Raw genomic sequence first — 19083 nt, 5'->3', positions numbered from 1 at the left:
ATTAATGGTGGAGGAAGAACCCAGAAAAATCCCTGGAAGAACCACCAACCCATGAGAAGCTACTGGTAAGCTTTCTCACATACCCATGTTAGCCGAATCCTAGACTCAAACCCACGCAGACAGAGGTGAGATGGCAGTGATCAGTAACAAAGAGTACTTTAGACCACTTGGCCCCTTTAAAAGAAGTAAATGTCTTTCTAAAAAGAAAATAGCAATGACATAAACATGAAATTATACGAATTTCTCACCCTATATCAAGTGTAATCAAAATGAAGTTAATCATAAACACTTCAGAAAACAAACTACTATCTTGGAGTAGAAATGCGTGAACACTTATCAAATGAATATAACTAATAAGACCGATTTAAATAATGGGAAACCTTTCATGTGATACAAAATGCAAGGAACTTAGTCAATTCATTCATTGATTTATTGTTTCTAACCTGACTCTGAGTAGAGTGGAAATATCTTTGTCATCATATGCACGTCTCATGCTGAACGGAAGTTTTCAGTGTAATAGACGGACATGCTCAGATCCATTTCCAGTTTCTGGACAAGTCCATTTTCAGCAAAAGGGTGTATCACGACTACAGATGTACATACATATGTCGTCTGCTTCCGATATTTACAGTGTCAAATCAAGCAAAGGAAAATAATGACAACTACAAATTTGCTTTTCATTGGATTTAACAAGCAGTTTAATTTCTATATTCAAAAATGCAGAGCGATATAATTCCAAATTCTCAACGTTATGTTACTTACGCAATTATTCAGCAGTTACTGAACAGGATGAACTACGTCATTGTGTTGTCTGATGGAAATAAACTAGCCTATAGTGTATGCAATATGGCACCGTGTTAGTATGGGAAGTCCGTTAAGCATGAAATGGTGCAGGGGATGCCAGCATTAGGGCCATTCTGGTCACAGTCAGGTTATAAATTATAAATCAATGATTCAATTGACTCAGTTCTATGCACTTTTTATCACATTAAACGTTCTAGTTTTTGAAATCGGTAGGGGGGTACAAAAACAAACGGGGATGTAGAGACAGACTATAGTAGTATGTGAATAACTAAGCAAGCTAAACTTCTTACGAAGCAATCAAACGATAAGACATACAAATGAACAAAAAACTTAGCAATGTAAGTACAATATCAAATAAATTCAACCAATATTCACAAAATGAGAAAATAAAGTCAAATTGATAAAAGAATGAAACGAAAATTCAAATTGGTCTAGCAGTTGGTAACGTGACTATGGTCTATACAAACTAGTTTGTTAAATTTGCGCACTAAAATAAACTGTTAAAATAAATGAAAGCGTCAGCAGTTATAATTACCTGTATGTCTGATAATTTTTAAATATATATAAACGAAGAAAATTGTAGCTAAGATGCAGCAATTAATAATTGTTATTGCTCAAATTTGAAAGGTATCCACACGAATTTTGGTTCAAGCGGAAGCAGGAAGTAGAATTGATGGTTTATGGGATTGTTTCTGAGAGCATGTATTGTACAACCAATCAAAGCCATTGTTTTAACGGGTACATTTGCACATCTGAATGTATGAATATTTAATAACGGGTAGGATTTCTCCAGTATCCCCCCTCATTACTTTCCTGTGTTTTCTGTATGTTTGTCTCTGTATCTTTTGTACCATTGCTAATTGTTTGAGGTGGCTGGGGTGTTTGGGTTGTTTGAGGTGTTTCTTGTATGGCTGTTAGGAGATTTCCTATCTGTGTTTGTAGTTCTTCATTTTCTTCTACATACAAGTTTTTTATTTTTTTCCCCGCCTTTGAAGCATATGTTGTTGCTGCAGACTGATTAGTCTTTTGCCGCATTCCAGTCTGTTTGCATCTAGGGCATAACCTATCCACCTCAAATCCTCTGTACCAAGACTTAAGGAAAAAACGTGATGATTTTTAATGGCTATCTACATAATTTGTCCTAGCTTTTCTTAATGATCGAAATTGAGGATTTATTTTTTGCTGTTGTTGTTTAGGGTGCGTTACGAATTTAAAATATGATAGTTCGGTTTGCTTTAATTGAACTTCTGTCTATGTTATCTTTTTTTTTTTCACTTGAAAAAGGAGAAGTTGGTTTGATCGCTCCTTCAGAGAACCCCTTTTAAATCCCTCGTAGCTTTTGATGCTCTATCTTCATATAAGAGCACCATGATTTTTGCTACTTTTATTTTATGCGGAACATGTGTGTGTGTGTGTGTGTGTGTGTGTGTGTGTGTGCTATAACTGCCAATAACAGATTATTACATCCAAATCGCGACCTAAAAGAAAAATAAGTCCCCCCCAAAAAAAACCCGCAAAGAAAACAAAAACCAAATAATAAGGGAAGTTAACAAATTAAAAGTGTGATCGGACAGGAATATGTTTACAAAACAAATACTAGTTTATGGTTAGCTACTTGTTTAAAGTAGCCTATTCTTACCTGATGTGACTAACTTGTATTTAGAATGACTATACACAAGAGTGGGTACCTAATTTTCACCCTCGGCGTGACATTCCATTTCACGTAGTTTGACGTTTTCTCACGGGGTGCAATTTTGTTAACCTAAGTATAAGAAGTTAAATGAAAATTAATGCAGTTAATGCAATCTCTCCGACTTCATACTGCCCACCCACCCACGTATGGTTCATCGTAATGATATGGTCATAACTGACAATCCTTGACAAATGTAATTTCCTGATTTATCAATTTGTAATATATATATATATATATATATATATATATATATATATATATATATATATATATATATATATATATATATATATATATATATATATATATTATTCGACTGGGGCTAGATAAATAAATGTATAGGGTAGATGAACCTGCCTAAAGAAGTAAATGAAAACAAGGATGATAATGAACGTATGAACATACCTAATAAGTATTTGCGTTAAATCTGCCGTATACTTTCTTACAATTCCAATGAAACTGCAAACTGCACAAACCCAGATCTGCCGTCGCATAATGCGCCAACAGAGCTAGCTATCTGCAGCCTGGTTGTAGTGATCAATAGAACAATATGACGCAGACTCTGATCTATCGGCGCATGGTGCGATGGAAGATTAGAGTCTACGTTGTTTGCAGCTGGACTCGAATTATAAGGGAGTAAATGCGGTGCAGGGTCTATTCACCAACAATAAAAACCCGTCATATAACAGTCAGAACTACGACCTGTTAGTGTTTACAATCATTTATGAGGATATTCCGTCCTCTTATCATCACAGAAAACTGTCCATAATCCGATATAAGTTGACGACATGTGTATACTATTCGCAGCTAATATATCCGGACACTAACTAAAGTGTCACTAATTAACAAAGAAACAATTCGTTAAATCTCGTCAAATAACAACATTGAAGTTTGTTATTGTGACAATCATTTGAGAGGATATTCTGGCCCCTCGTCATCATCAAGAAATGTCCTTACTCCACTATTTATCACACATATAACTAGTGCGACGCTAAATAAACACAGAAACAATACATGACAAATGCTTGGGGTTCATTATAAAAGAACGTTAGATGCCACGTGTGACAGTCGGTCTTAAAAAGGAGAGAGTGGCAATAAAATTAAATCTCCAATGTGTGAAATTGGACAATTAAATACTGAAGGGATGATATTCAAGGGGGTTGGGGTGGGTGGGTTGGACTCACTATCTTACCCTCCCTGAAAGGACCAATTTGTTGAACACAAAGTGTAAGCATATACCCGGATACTAAATACTACTTAAGTATAAAACATCCTAGAACGGGAGGATTTTATGTTCTACCTTACATCATAAAACGAGGAAACCCGGGTGTACGCATAATTTCCATTAATGGACATCACAAAGATATTATAATACTACATAACACTTGTATGGGACTCGTGTGTGTGTGTGTGTGTGTGATTTGGATTTTTAACTTAGCTTTAACAAGTTTTCAGTCATATCGCTACGATGTCTGCAGTGTGGCAGTCAATAGCGATGTCTAGCACTATAGCATGATGTCCCACCCAGTTACATTATCTATCCTGACATCAGGCCCACCAGTCCTAACACTAACCTCTTCATCCTGAGCGCCAAGCGATGCAGATGTTAGTACCATTTTGTCTTTGGTATGACATGGCTGGAGATCGAACCCACGACCTCCCGCATCCGATGCTCTAACCACTAGGCTACCGGAGCGCTTTGGAACTCTTGTAGTTGCCCGTTTAGTCACTTATAAGTGAATAAGTGTATGTTAAAATGAAAGTGGTGAGATCAAAGATAATATAATTAATATAATGTTTGGATATATGAAGAGACTGTCACTAAATAAATTACGGTCAAGTATAATGGACGTGTTGAATTTACCAACGTCCGTATGGATGGCTCTCTAAAGAGATAGCGTTCGGTACTGGATTGCCATCTATACACCGGGCAAGTTAACAACTAATGTCCTACATGCAGACGATACTGTTGGGGAAGAATGACGATTTATATTAATTGGCGAAGTTATGGTTCTGTGCAAGACTTGTGATTCCCACGATCAGCAATATCTTGTTCATACACAGAATTGTAGAAAATTAAAATTTTCTTTCGTGATAGCATGAAGAACACACACACACACACACACACACACACACACACACACATATATATATATATATATATATATATATATATATATATATATATATATATATATATATATGGTCTTTAACTGTCCATTCTTCGCCATTTAAGTCTCCTACAATGTATATAGCAGCAAGACTGGAACATTTGGTGTCTGTTTGTAGTCTTGTTTCATCAATCTGGCAGCACAGCGTGACCTGGACATATTCAAGTTGATAGATAAGATTATATGACCATTGTTTAGAAGCAACCCCATTTGTGGGCGTACCGGGATTTAATAAGAAACATTCACAGCCCACTGATTAAATTTTCGTGGTTCATTTTATTGCTACCTTTTGGGACTGCTTCAGTTTGATGTGGTTGTTTGGTTATATGACGTTGGTATTATTTGTGTAAGTGTATGTTCCAAAGCAAGGTCATTAGAGATATGGACGCCCGGGTATTTTGGTGGAGGTTAGCAGTTATTTTAGATCTGAACACCAAGGTATTTCACGGAAGATAAAACTTCTAATTAAATAACACGACGAAAGTGATATATTTTTATAGATGTTGAGGCTTATTCACTAAAACACATCAGAAGCTTATTATTTCTCTAAAACTGAAATCGAATTTCTATATGTACAATTTTAGATATATATAATTTTTGAACACTGATTTTGTTTTTGTGCACTAGTCAAGTATAGAAATTAAAAGAATTTTGTTTACTGACTTATCAGCGACAAATTACATACACACAATTGTGTTTATTGTAATGTTTTTATAAATCAGATTACTCAAATTATTGAAGACTTCCACACTTGTTAAATTGCAATTTTATGCTTGTCATGTTATTAGTTAAATTTAACGTTCAACTAGTCTGTATTTGCTCTAAACTTACTAGTAAAGTGTATCACTATTATGGTTGAAAGTGTGCTTTACATTTTATTGGCAGCAACATCCATTCCCTCGGGCGCCTCTGGAAAGTCATGTAAACATTGTGCACTTACCTGTGGCACAGTGCATGCCAGGAACGGAAAAGTTTAGTCATGGCGGATGTGTCTCCCAAGGTCTCGTTGAATTCTAGTGACTCAGAGAATTTGAAATGGAAACAAAAAGACACTGAAATGGATTTAGCCAACGTATTTGCTGTGACACTTTTATTGGTCTTACTTTCTATATCAGGTACGTCTACATTTGGTACCTTATCAGGACTAAAGACTCCATGGCGTGTCAAATCTATTTTGAAATTTGGAGCCGACAATGCGTGAAGTAGTGTCTGGGGCTGGAGTCCAAGCCTGTAACAATACAGTACACATGTTTCTCATAAACCGCAGAAGGTTAACGATTTAACTTAACGATTTTAAGCTGCCATGTATTTGCCCAGTGTTGTCGCTTTTGTTAGGTCGCCGCTGTAGTGTAGAACCTGTGCGTTATATGGCTTATTGGTATTTAGTCGTAGCTGTTGTTCGAAGATAACAGTTAAAAGAGACGCTGTTTGCCTATTTATTTTCCGTTAATTTTGAATGTTGTTATCCTCATCTGAATTAGATGTTATGTTTATGCCACTTTCAAATGGCAACCAAGTTGTTTATGGCAATCTGGAATGTGAGGTACATAGCTGATTTAACGTTTTACAAATCCTACAATGTAAAACGGCCACTATGATAAATATGATGTGTGGGTGAAACACTATACTGCATCAATAAATGTTGTAAAGCTTGTCCTCAGTCGACTGAACAGGGAACATACAGAGGCCAGATCTTCAAAAAATCCCACACACTTGGCAGCACAAATTGATGCCTATACTTCAGTGTGTTTTTCCTGATGGAATCAAATCTTGCAACGAGATTTCAAGTTTTATTGATATATATTTCAGTTGCATGAAATACGATGTTAGCTGAAGCATGCCGAATTCAGTTGAAATTGACAATATGGATTTGTCCCCTGACATTATTTTCCTCCAGATCTCAAACTTATACTACTTTTTCAAATGTTCATCGTTCTGAGTGCAGTTCAAATCAGACTGCTTAGATATAATGATAAAAAGTCTAAAATCTGGACACACCTGCTCAGAAACTGATAATTTTCAGACAGATATTATATGTCCATAAATTTGTTTGTCTGCCTCAATTTTTAATCTGAGTAGCACGTTGACATTATTGAGTATTACTGTAGAGCTACCTCCTTCGTCTTTTCTATGATGCCACCCATATTGATTTATCATGACTGATATTGATGTTACAGGGCATAGTGGATCAGTGGGAATAACCTTATGACACATAAATCATTACCACATATAGGGTTGAAATGATTCATCAGTATATCGATGCATCAATATTTTTGCTGTACTGATACGATACACATCTCAATGCAGGTAGTTTTGTTTGTTCAATGAAATATAATTGTCAACACTCACTCGCCATTTGGAAGTTAATAACCAAAAACTTGGTTTGTAATAATGCTCCCCTCCCACCAGTTCCATGGTTATTATCTTACTGCAACAGCTTCTTCATCATAAAGTAGTATGAGTTTCACCTGACACTTGCCACCTGATCTTTGGACATTTATACTGGTATGTAGGGTCAGAGCCAACTTCATATCGAGAATTGGAATTCTCTGACAATGTGCAGTGTTGTCATATGATAGCCACTTACTAGCGAGCCTAACTAGAACCCCTTACATCATGCCATTCTGCCAAGGTTCATTTGCTCAGAAATTGCGAGTATACTTGGTATGTCTTTAATATTTTTAATCTTTTGACCTATGAGACAAAACTCGTCATTTTCATTGCTAATCACATGACTTTAATGGCTGTTAAACTAAATTTGATTGGCTCACTGTGCCCTTGAACAAGCATTATGTCGTAGTTTGAACTTGCATTAAGGAAATTTTACAAAAGCATGTTTAAAATACGGACTAATCCAAAATGGCTGATTCCCAAAGTGGTTCATCTTCAGATGATGATTGCGTCTGGTTGATGACAATACATTTTAAATTATGAAGTATATCAGGTAACTAAAGGTAGGAAAAGTGATAATGGCGATATCATTGGGTTATTGTTAGCCAAAAAAATGGTGGTAAATACGAGTCCGATCTGCATTCTTGGTTGACAAAAATATACAGCATGTATGTCATTCCCCTTTAGCAAACGTATAAAAGGAAGAATACTAAGCCAAATTGAAATACAGATAATTTATAAGTTGAATGCGTTTTTCTTTCTTTTTTCAAATAATTTAGCCCGGTGGGGTCATGTGGTCAAAAACTATATTTCCAATTTGGGGTTAAGATAAACCGAATAAATAAGAAAGAAAAAAATGAAACCAAGAAGTAAACATCTTTATTTGATCAAAATAGCTCTGTCTGGTGGCTGAAGTAAGCCTGCATCTGATCAAATATAACATCCTTATGTGGCCTAAAACGTTGAATACAAAATCACTGACATCTAACAGATAATCTGCTTGAAAGTATTTTTGTTATCTTGTCATGGCAGAGCCAGGCATATAAATAGATGCAAAGTACATGGCTGGCTGTAATCTGCATACTGGAAATACAACCAGTAAATCACATCAAAGTAAACCACCTACCACTGAAAGACCTTTTAACAATGTAAAGACCGTAAAGTTAGTATGTGTATCGATAATGTATCGTATCATAGGCCGTGTATCGTGACTCATATCGATACGTTGTCCATCGTTTCACCCCTAACCACATGATTTTGCCATATTCAGTGTTTGCAATAGGGAATATGCTGTGATCTCCTACCCACATATATATCTAAATATCTCAAATGAGGTGGAAAATTTAAGACGAAACTGAATAATCAGAACTACAGAGATTTGCGACATCACTGGAGGAATTTGTTAAAGAGTGGAGGATGGATGGGCTGTATGTGTAAAGGAAATGGCAGTGGAGGATGTTTCTTTTTTGTACCCATGTATTGTTCAGCCATCCATTCCAAAAATGTACAGTCATGTGGGTGAAATGTTTCCTTTGTATATTATACCTTCTATCAGTAAAATCCAACTGGATTAGCCTAGTTGGACCCTGTATTCGGTATGATGTTTAAGTAAGTGAGGACAAATCTAGGTTTCATATCACTGGGGTGGGCATCTGAAATGAAAAGGCCAAAAGAAATATTAAATTGTTGGATAGTTGCAATGGCTTCCATTTCAAGTGAAGACTGCACACGTTACATTGCCTGTATGGAGTATCAAGTCGATATATTTTTGTTAAAATTCGGCCTTCTCTTGCTAGCATATTCAACAGTTTGTTAAATGATTCTGGGAATACTTGGTCAATATCAGAGTCGACCAACATTAAGCTCAGACTACCTAATATATCCCATTATATTATCTACATATTGGTCCTCAATTTATATAATAGTAACGTAAATGTAATGTCCATTGCAAAAGGTCACTCTTTTGAATATTTTGTTAAGTTTCTTTGTGTATCTCTGTATGATTTTAAGATCGTATTATCTTACTGGTCATGTAGACATTCGGTAAAGCTAATTCAGCAATGGGTGTAATTTTCTAGACTTTAAGTGCACACACTTTACATGGTGATTATTCACTTTATTTCGAGCCTCATACATATATATTTATTGGAAGATCATAATATATTTCTTGCCGTGAGAAATACATCGAACAATATAATTGCTAAAGTTTGTGGACATTTTTGCATGAGGTAAATCCAAAGGCGTGATCCAGTGCAAACAAGATTGAATGTCACATGATGTTATGTCATAATGACAGCTGCGAGTGTTTAGAAGAAAAACAATCCATCTTCCCTGATATAAAGTGTGAAACTTACAGGTGGAATAAATATAGATCTGAGCAGATATATAGAACACAATGACACGAGCCCCCGTACTTGGAAAGAACAACAATTTAATCGATTACATCAACAAATGTAATAATACATTATATTAGGAAGGTACACTTCGTTTTGAAATAAATCTTTCACCGAATTTCAAACACAAATATATTTATATAAAAAGCCGATCTGTGTTAAATGATAGAATTGGTTCATTATAGAATCGAGGAAACAGTCAAAGTCATTGCCTTGTACAACGCCATAACCTACTTGTTCCGGTTCACTCCAACTTCACTGTGGTGGTTGTTCCTCTCGGTTCTTCCGCCCTTTTCTTTTTTCTCCTCCAACCTCCCGACTGTCTCGCCTCTTTCCGGCCCTCAGACTTTGCGTGGGTAGGTGGATACGTACGTATATACGTAGATATTTGTTCCAGTATGTACGTGGATACGTTAGGGGTCCGTCAGTGGTTACGTCAGTGGAGCTATTTCCCCTCGTGCTTTCAAGCTTTGTTCGCTTCTACCGCCGAATTGTGTCCGTTGACTTTCAGGACAACCGATCCCATTGACAAATGTTTTACGAGAGAATTTCTTCCAAGTTTACCCTCGGAGTCCCTTATATTTTCAATCTTGCAGGAAAATCGCAGACACATTAGAATTCTTGATGGGGGAATATTTAAAGACCAAGGCATTTCCTGTGGGAAGGACGCCCCTTATTTAGCGTAACAAACCAGGGTTAAATATATGTACCGCCTTTTATAATAAGTCGCAAAAACTGTGGTCAGCTTGGCTTCTAGATTTCCGAATAACTGTTCTGGAAAATGTATTGACTGACATTTCCGATATAAAATCGAAGTAAACCGTTCCGTTTCTAGCCTGTCTTACGGTTGAATAAACGAAGGCTTAATTAAGAATCAATACCTATCCCGACACAGACATTATAAATCATTGCAGTATAGTAGTTTAACAAGCACCTGTTCCATGAATCTAATTAATTGTTCTCTGGCCCAAGTTAAGGTGCTTTTCATAGATCGACCAAACTTTGCACCCTCACAGAGTTCCTATTTTGTTGACCCATTTTATTACCTGGAAAACATTGTAAACTTTCATATTTATCAATAATTTTCATCTAGAAGCAATTTTGGTGGTGCTATTCAATGTGAAGAGCATCCAACAGTCAGGATTGAACTGACGCAATGATAAAGGTTCATTTTTAATATCTTGTATTACTCCAAACAATTGTTTGCAAACGAAAGTCACTATTTGCTTCACTTTTTAATATTAGAACGAACAAAAATCATGAAATCTTTCAATAAACAACACATGCATTCTACAATTTTTACGTTATTCTTTGTTAACTTATTATGATTAATCAAACCCATAATGCTTGAATGATCAGTATTAGTTAGCTAATTAGATAATAAAATTTATAACAAATATTTATATCTCACTAGAGAATGCCTAAAAGCCATACAAGATCAAAGGAAAGGATCACAAAAACTGCAAACTTTGGGCCAAAACTGACTTTGTGTAATGGTACGGGCTGACAGTCGCAGTCATAATTTCTTAATTAAATTTGTATATATATATATATATATATATATATATATATATATATATATATATATATATATATATATATATATATATATATATATATATATGTTTAATGCGATTAATATGTAAATCTATTATAATTAGGGACATCTTGGCCCAGGACAGGTCTGACTAGGTTTGGAACAGCTTTGACCCAAACCTGACAGTACTCAATTTTTGTGTGTAAAGAATAGTGTGGGTCAGTTTTAGGTGTTGGCCTAACTTTGTAAGGACAAGACAGAATGATAGTGGGAGCTAGTTAAGACAAAGCCAATCCAGACAGAAAAAACAATAGGCGTGTTTAGTTTAACTCATTAAAGTAGACTAATGATGAGTGATATACTTCTGCACAGCCAACTAGGCAGAGGGAAACAAATTTTAGCATACACAGTGCTAATAAGCAGCTGTTGAAAAGATTTGCAGCCCTTCTCTTCATACAATCCTGCATCTCTTAGCTGTTCTTGGATGGGGGTGTAGTACTTTTAAAGGGACATATGGTGAGTTAACCCTCATTACTTTGATACCACTGGTCATAATTTGTGGACCATGGAACAAAAGTGCTGTATGTTAATTTGATTGTGCACACAATGTGTGCAGACCTGCAAGCTCTTATGGTTTGAATGCAAGTCTTACGGAAAAGGCCCTTAAAATATGGAATTAAGGAATAATAGTAGAAATAATGGAAACAAGATTGTTGTTTTAAAGCCAGCTAACTGCATGTCCAGGATTGATTCTGTTTGGGCTGTTATATTAAAATCAATGGAGTTCAGAAAATGAGAATGATTTAATCGGAATATCTTGGACACTTTTAACTGCGCCCATTTGTTTCATGCTGAAAATCTGCTTGATCAAACTAGAATGTTCTAAGAGTGGAATCTCAGAAATGATTCATATTTAGAATAAAAAGGAAAATAAGCCTTTTAAAAAGTTTAAATAGCACAGAAAAATAAACGGGAATTTTCAGAACTATTGGTGAAGAAAGCTGGAATGGCAACCGTTATATATATTAAACACCGTGTGTTGATTTTACTATGCCTTGTGTCTTAAGAGATGATTGAGATATTGCTGCAAGAAATGTAAACAAAAGTAAATGATAGGTCCATATTAAAAGATGGTTTGAAGCCATGTAGCTGCATTATAATTGGTACAGCGGTATGTGAAGCAGTACTGGATGTAACAAGTTCTATGTGCATCTCAAACGTTTTAGTTGAACATAATGTACACCGTCACTGTATAAGTCTCCAGTTACACTTCTAGACATTTTAAATGCATGTTTACTAACTATCATTATATATTATATGTTATTACACCTTACTTAAAGTTGGTACCAGTTGCAGAAATTATTGATTGCCTTGCCCAGGAGGTCTTATTAGGGTTGGCATGCCTGTGTGTGAAGCTGTTTACAGAGGCAGCTTAATGGGTGGTATCAAATGGTATCATGTTAGATTAAAAGTTGGACACACTCCCAACCATGCTTCTCAGCTCCCCTTTAACTCTATTGAATAAGCCAGTTAAAGAGATTTAAATTAAAACTTTAATTGATTATTCTGTAGCAGATATATATGACCATTCTCAAGATAGGTGGATGATGCTGTTTTTCAGAAGGAAGTTTCATTTTGCGCCCCGTGATCCTTCTGTGTTTTATTTTTACACAGTGATTTTCTTCCTTCTCATTATCTTTGTGTGGAGCATTAAAGGTTATGGGATTTTATCATAGTTTTCTATTTTACCGATTTAACTAAAGTATCAAGTATTCAGTCAACATGGAATGTTTACCTGTGTGTAAAGTCAAGAAAACAGGCCATTTATACTGCATATTGTTCCAGGTTCCAGGCAGGAGATGTTATATTGTTATAAGCATGAATGCCTGTATCAGATTCTAGCAGATTCTAGGTGTTAGTACTGACAGTTGGCCAGAACATTCATCCCAGTATTCTGGCTATTTGATACCAGAAACTGTCAACATGTTTCGTTCTGTTGTTTATCTTCCCATGGCTAACTGTTTCTCGACCAGTTCGTGCCCTTGGATAAGGCACAAATGTTAAATTAGGATCACTTATCTCTAACCCTCATTGAAACAAGAGCTGAGTGTTTGAACAGGAAGTTACGTAGCCTGGACTGCGATAGTGAGCAACACTAGTGTTTAGTTTTTGTGAAGATTTTAGTTTTATTTTAGATTAAGTTGTAAGACCCTTACTTGGTGTTTGTGTCCTTTGAAACCGAACGTAACATTTTAGTGGCAGCTGTATGGATTCAAGTAATTATGTTTGAATTATTTGGAATTGTTCAATACGTTGGATTTGTGTTTGACAGTTATGAAAGCTGTGAATTCAGCGAATCTGTGTATGTTATTAACAGTGACTGATTATATTGTGTGTATAACGTACAGTTGTTGACTGCTAAATGCAAAGCATGTATCACGCTAAAGAGTGTACACGTATAAGCCCAGAAATTTACAGATAAGAAAATCTAGTCCAGTGGCTGTGAATACAGTAATCTTACAGTTCGTACATATAGTGTGTCATTACGTCGGTTGCTAATGACGTCGAAGTTGACTGAGCAAGAACAACGGTTGCTTCAGGGCGACCACGAAGAAAAGCGGCAGCACAGAATTTGATTGAATTTACAGCTACTGAGATTACGGACTATGAAGAGGGGCTTAACTATAAGAACCTGCAACCACCCAAGGAAACAAAGAGAAAACCTAGCGCAAAGAAGAATGAAAGAGAATTGGAGTTATAAAAGAACGAGTTTGAATTGGAAATGGAAAGAGAGAAATTAGGATTAGAAATGAAGCGTTTGGCTATTACATTAGAAAGAGTAAAACATCCAAAGAAACGCGACAGAAACGAAAACTGAATGCCATTTAAAGTAAAGTTCAGGCATATGACCATGAACGAGGAGACGATATTGTGACTTTCCTAGCAGAGTTTGAATCAATTGCAAAGCATGCTAAGTGGTCTGACGAGTTGAAAGTATTACAGCTAAGAACACTTGTTGACAGGTGAGGCTAGACATGTTGCAACTCGAGCTTGTGTCAATTACCTGGAACTCAGGAAAGAACTGATTGATCGCTTTGAAAAGAGACCGCACGAATATTTCACTGCGTTGATGAGCATGAAGAAGGAAAGCACCGAGACCTATCGTGGTCTGATGGACATGATTGATCAACACATTAAAGGTTTCTTGGATGGTCGAGACCCAATTATTTGTCTTCGTGAGGAATTTTTCTTGAAAACCTTGTCACAAGTTCAGGCACAGTGGACTAGGAGAAACAAGTTGTAGAGGCTGCAAAAGATTACATTCCTTCACATGTACAAAAGCAATGGCAGCAGAATAAGCTTCGTCAAAATATAAATGTAAATATCAACAAGACAAATATTCAGAATTTACAGAAGCAAGCGAAACTAACATCGACGAATGAACAGTCCAAATGTAAGAATAGGCAGTGTTATCGATGCAAGCAACGGGGACATATTGCAAGGTATTGTCCAACAGATGACATAAAACATCGTGGCAACATAGCAACTTGTTTTGTTAAGCCAACTATTAGTGAAAGGCTGATTCCGGAAACTGGATGTGTAAATTGGCGCGAGATTATGTCTGTAATGGACACTGGCTCTGATATGACCGTGATAAGAGAAGATCTCGTTGACGAGAGTTGCAAGCTGGAGGGGCACAAAGTAACATTATACACAGCAGTGGGTCAGCCATTTACCGCACAGCTGGCTGTGGTAAATATCGACACTACGTATTATAAGGGACCAGCGCAAATGAGTCTTGTTTCAAATTTAGCCGCTGCTGCCCTATTGGGGATGGATATACTTAGCAAGAAAGGGTCATTAGTTTTGTTACCAGGTCGATGGTAAAAGGAGTCGACGATGAAAGGACCGTGGAAAATACTGACCAATATGAGGATGAGGATAAGAATGAAGTTGTCAACAACAGCATCGAGACAGCAGATACTGATCAGCGTCATGACATTGAAGTTGACAAACATTCAGCAAAAAATGCGGACATGTTGTCGAAACTACAGATTGCGAACATTTCACTGCAAAATATTAGATATAAGTCTTTTGCTAATCGTAAAGCTTGCAATGAAGCTGGCACACGATCGACCCCTTACATGTCACATGGGTTTGAGGAAAACAAAAGAGAGGATTCTCCAATCGTTATTTTGGCCTGGAATGTGTTCCGATGTTAAAATATATTGCACATTGTGTCATGAATGTCAGATGACAACAAAACGGACTGTAGGTGAGAAAGACCCAATGGTTTGACCACCGGTGACAACAGAACCGTTCTCAGAAATTGCAATGGATGTTGTAGGACCGTTATCTAGAATGAAGTCTGGACACAAATACATTTTACGGTGGTTGAAGATGCAACGAGGTATCCCGAAGCTTTTCTTTCGAAGGATATGGAGACAACCAGTGTAGCTAGAGCACTGATTGAGCTGTTTAGCCGTGTTTGATTTCCAAGGGTTATATTAACAGACAAAGGGACCAACTTCTCTAACACCTTATCAAAACATTTGTATAAGCCAGTGGTATCCGTGGAGTTACAAAAACGCCTTATCACCGACACGCGAATGGAAAGGTAGAACGTGAGAACGGGAGGTTGAAGTCCATGTTGCGGAATTTCTGTACAGACAACAAGAATTAATGAGATAAGATGTTACCAGTTTTGTTGTTTGTATACCGCGAAGTCCCACATGAGGAAACTGGATTTGAACCCTTTGAGATGTTGTATGGTTGGCCAGTTAGGGGGCCAGTGCAAATTTTACAAAGCTTGTTTACGGGAGAGGAAGATGTAAAAACGTCAACTGTGGAGCATGTTGTAAAAATGAGCAAGACGTTGGCTGACATCGGAGCTCTTGTCAAAGATCTCCAAAAGAAAATCAAGGCACTGTATGATCGTCAAACGAAAACAAGTGAATTTAGTCCAGGGGATGAAATCCTTATTCTCTTGCCATCAAGTTCGTCCAAGAAGAAGGCACAACAGCAAAGACCTTATCGTGTGGTCCGAAAGGTAAACGATGTTAACTGCGTGGATACAAGAGTGCTTTGTTGCTATATGCCTTTCCCAAGGACCACACCAAGGGAGCCATTTTGACAGCTAAGGAGCTTATAGGCCATGGCCACATGAAGTACCTGTTTAGAACTGAATGATCATTGGCTAAAACGTTTGCATCTGGCAGTATAGTCTGTTATTAGTGGATGGATTGACATAAGACAACATAAAGCTTTCTACCATGGGCAGATTGGTTAGTTTCATATATTGGGCGGATTGGGTTTGGGGCAACTTGTATCACTTTAGATGAGCATTTATAATTTTAATCTGATTCACCAGCGTGCATGACATGCTCTCGGATGGTTGTTAAAGGCATCAAGTGCCAGGGTCCCAGAGTAAATTGTGTATTCTTTTTTCTTTCTTGTTTAGTTTTGCATTTCTAGGACTGCAGAGACATCATGAGAATGTGAGACTCTGAATTACAAGATTATATTGGTCATTTTGTTGAAGTCCCAAAACCATTCATGATTACCAGGTTAAAAGAACAAAAGGTGTCACTAGTTATTTCATAAATCTAAAGCATTTCCTATGGACAATAACTTAATACTGTTACGTATGTTCTGCATAGTTATATAGGTCCATGTAGATAAAATAATATAAATAAATAGACAAATGCATTGTCATATGTAAACTTGTATGTGTCAGGTGTGCAACACGGTTGCCTCTGAAATGATGGAGCTCCTCTTAGCTTCCTGTGATAGTAAATGTAATGCTTTTGTTTTGTTGACAATAATATTTACTGATTGCAAATCCCATTTCATCTAAGAAGATAAATATAAAGAAAGGGACAAATCCATTGTCAAATGTAGACATGTACACTGCCATGTGTGCAGCTTGATTATCTCTGAAATGATGCAGCTGCTTGTTAGTTACCTGAGATAGTAAAGGTAATGGGGTGGTTTTGTTGACATAATATTTACTATTTGCAAACTTCATTTAATCCTTAAAAATCAATAGATATGTTGTTTGTAATGTGAAACAATTCATGTTTGGTGGATTCACACCTGCATTATACTAATATGATGAGCAGACAATAGAGTGCCATGTTTCCTGATCCATGTTATTACATTGCAAATCGTATTACATAGTGCTGCTAAAGTTTCATAAATTTAAAAACAAGATATAGAATTTCTGACCCTTTTAATTCTGTAGAGTGCTTTTCTAGCTTCTATGGAGCGTTTATAACATTGAATGAGTGTAATGAGGGAATGTATTTGAGAAAAAAGTATCTGACAGTCAGAGGGGATTAGGAACTCTTGATTATTTTGTTCTAGCATACATTTCTTTCTTCTGAAGAGAGTCTTTGTTTGGATATGTTTGCTGGATTTCAAGAATCAGGCCTCAATCTGTAATGCTAAGTTAACATACAAAATTGCAATGTAGGGCCAAGATTGTGTAATTAGAGTTCTTGACTCAAAGATGATTGGCAGCACTCAGTCTTTGAGTGAATTTCATGTTTAAATAACATACAATTATCAGAACTTATTTGACATGTAAATTTAAAACAAAATAAAAAAATCATCAAATAAATCAGTAATTGCTGTCAGAAGAAACTGCTAAATGTTACTGTTTTTTACTTGGTTGTTAACTGGGTATTTCAATAGGATTAATCTCATATAGGATTTGTTTTACTTACACAGTTGGTCCATACAATGTAAGACACCCCCCCCCCCATATATGTTTACGGTCAGCCAACCATCCATATTAATATCTACAGTGCAATGCAGAACCAGTCACTTTTCCCCCATGGTAAGAAAAAATATCACAAAAAATCATATTAAATATATGTCATGTTTTAAAAAATCTGACCTAATTTTAAACCCAGTGTAATAGTAAACAGATAATTTTTTGGGGTGAATATTACTAATATAATTATATTTATAATCCTTTTAGCACATGAGGTTTTGGTTTTTTACGATGTTTGTCGCATCGCTACGATGTCTGCAGTGTGGCAGTTTATCATGTGTCTAACACTGAAATATCATGTTATAGACATGTCGCATCATGTCCCACCCAGCCATATCATCCTCACAACAGGTTCACCAGTCCTAACTCTAACAACTTAATGCTGAGCGCCAAGCGAGGCATCTGATAGTAACATTTTTATATCTTGGTTATGACCATTTTTATGACTTGGCTATGTATTCTGTCTGAACTTTAGGTAATGTTTCAAGTCCAGTAAATATTTTCTCATTTATTGATAATGTGTTTCATGTGCGCTGGCCCTTTTTAATAAATATTTTGCCTGGATCTTGGCACCCCTCTGAGAGTTATTTTGCCTCTTATATCAAGATTGTAGCTTGAAAATTGCAGGCTTTAGTACCAACACTTCCTATTTTTATCAGTAGGCTCTCTAACCTCAGTTTTTCAGAGTATCAGCTTAATTGTCCTACTTGATCTGCTTTTTGGTTGCAACGAACACAACAATTAACATGACCGAGCAAATGCACCTACTATATGATACTGACCATTTAGTTTGTGGGGGGAGGGAATGTGACTTTAGTTTGCACTGAAATATTTCTTTCTTCTTTTATATCAAGATAGTAATTATTTACCCCATTGCTAGCATGTATACAATTGGTGTTACCTTGCTTTAATTATAGCAGGATATTTTTCCAGCTATTGACAATAAGTATCATGCCCTGTTCCAGAACGTTGAATTGTTGGTAGACAATATAATTGCAGCATGAATACAGCGGACCATACAGATTTTTGTTGTGGTACCTAAGCTCTAATAGCTATACTAGAATGATGTCACTGGACCTGCTGCATTATACCATTTTGTCCCTAGACTACCTTATCACATGGGATGTTAGGAAGAAACCAACTCTACTGTGATCACAATCCGACAGGCCAGAAGTGTTACTCTTTGGCATAACATTCAATGTTTTCTGTATAACAGCTGGTTTTACCTGGAATGGCCAGTTAATACGATATATTGAGTGTTTTCTTCCATCTCCAGTTTTAATCTGATTGGGTGAGCTTTCATTTTGAAAGGGGTA

The 19083-nt window shown here is 36.4% G+C and overlaps 1 protein-coding gene and 1 long non-coding RNA gene across 14 annotated transcripts in view; one reads left to right on the top strand and one right to left on the bottom strand.

The window, feature by feature from the left end:
- LOC149793260 (uncharacterized) overlaps positions 1-19083 on the bottom strand; it is a 144427-nt gene that overhangs the window by 11215 nt on the left and 114129 nt on the right. For 2 of the 4 annotated variants that reach the window (XR_016422740.1, XR_016422743.1), the window contains exon 1: positions 1340-1466. The exons of 1 other annotated variant lie outside the window; for it this stretch is intronic. This is a non-coding gene — a long non-coding RNA (uncharacterized LOC149793260). Of the gene's footprint in view, positions 1-443; positions 678-1339; positions 1467-19083 lie in introns of those variants that run through there. One more of the 4 variants, XR_016422742.1, reaches the window with a different exon arrangement.
- The window catches only part of LOC149793264 (cell adhesion molecule CEACAM8-like), a 52642-nt gene continuing 38562 nt past the window's right edge, over positions 5004-19083 (top strand). For 5 of the 10 annotated variants that reach the window (XR_016422732.1, XM_089967233.1, XM_089967232.1 and 2 more), the window contains exons 1-2: positions 5004-5106; positions 5554-5783. Coding sequence is in view for 6 of the 10 variants with exons in the window: in XM_089967233.1 (XP_089823359.1) it covers positions 5648-5783 (136 nt within the window). In the remaining 4 variants the exon portion in view is untranslated. The remainder of the gene's footprint in view (positions 5107-5553; positions 5784-19083) is intronic. The other 5 variants (XR_016422734.1, XR_016422733.1, XR_016422735.1 and 2 more) reach the window with 1 other exon arrangement.

This window comes from Sinohyriopsis cumingii, chromosome 8 (genome assembly GCF_028554795.1).
Source record: "Sinohyriopsis cumingii isolate HCF-2022 chromosome 8, ASM2855479v2, whole genome shotgun sequence".
NCBI lineage: Eukaryota > Metazoa > Mollusca > Bivalvia > Unionida > Unionidae > Sinohyriopsis > Sinohyriopsis cumingii.
This window is presented reverse-complemented; position numbering and strand designations above follow the sequence as displayed.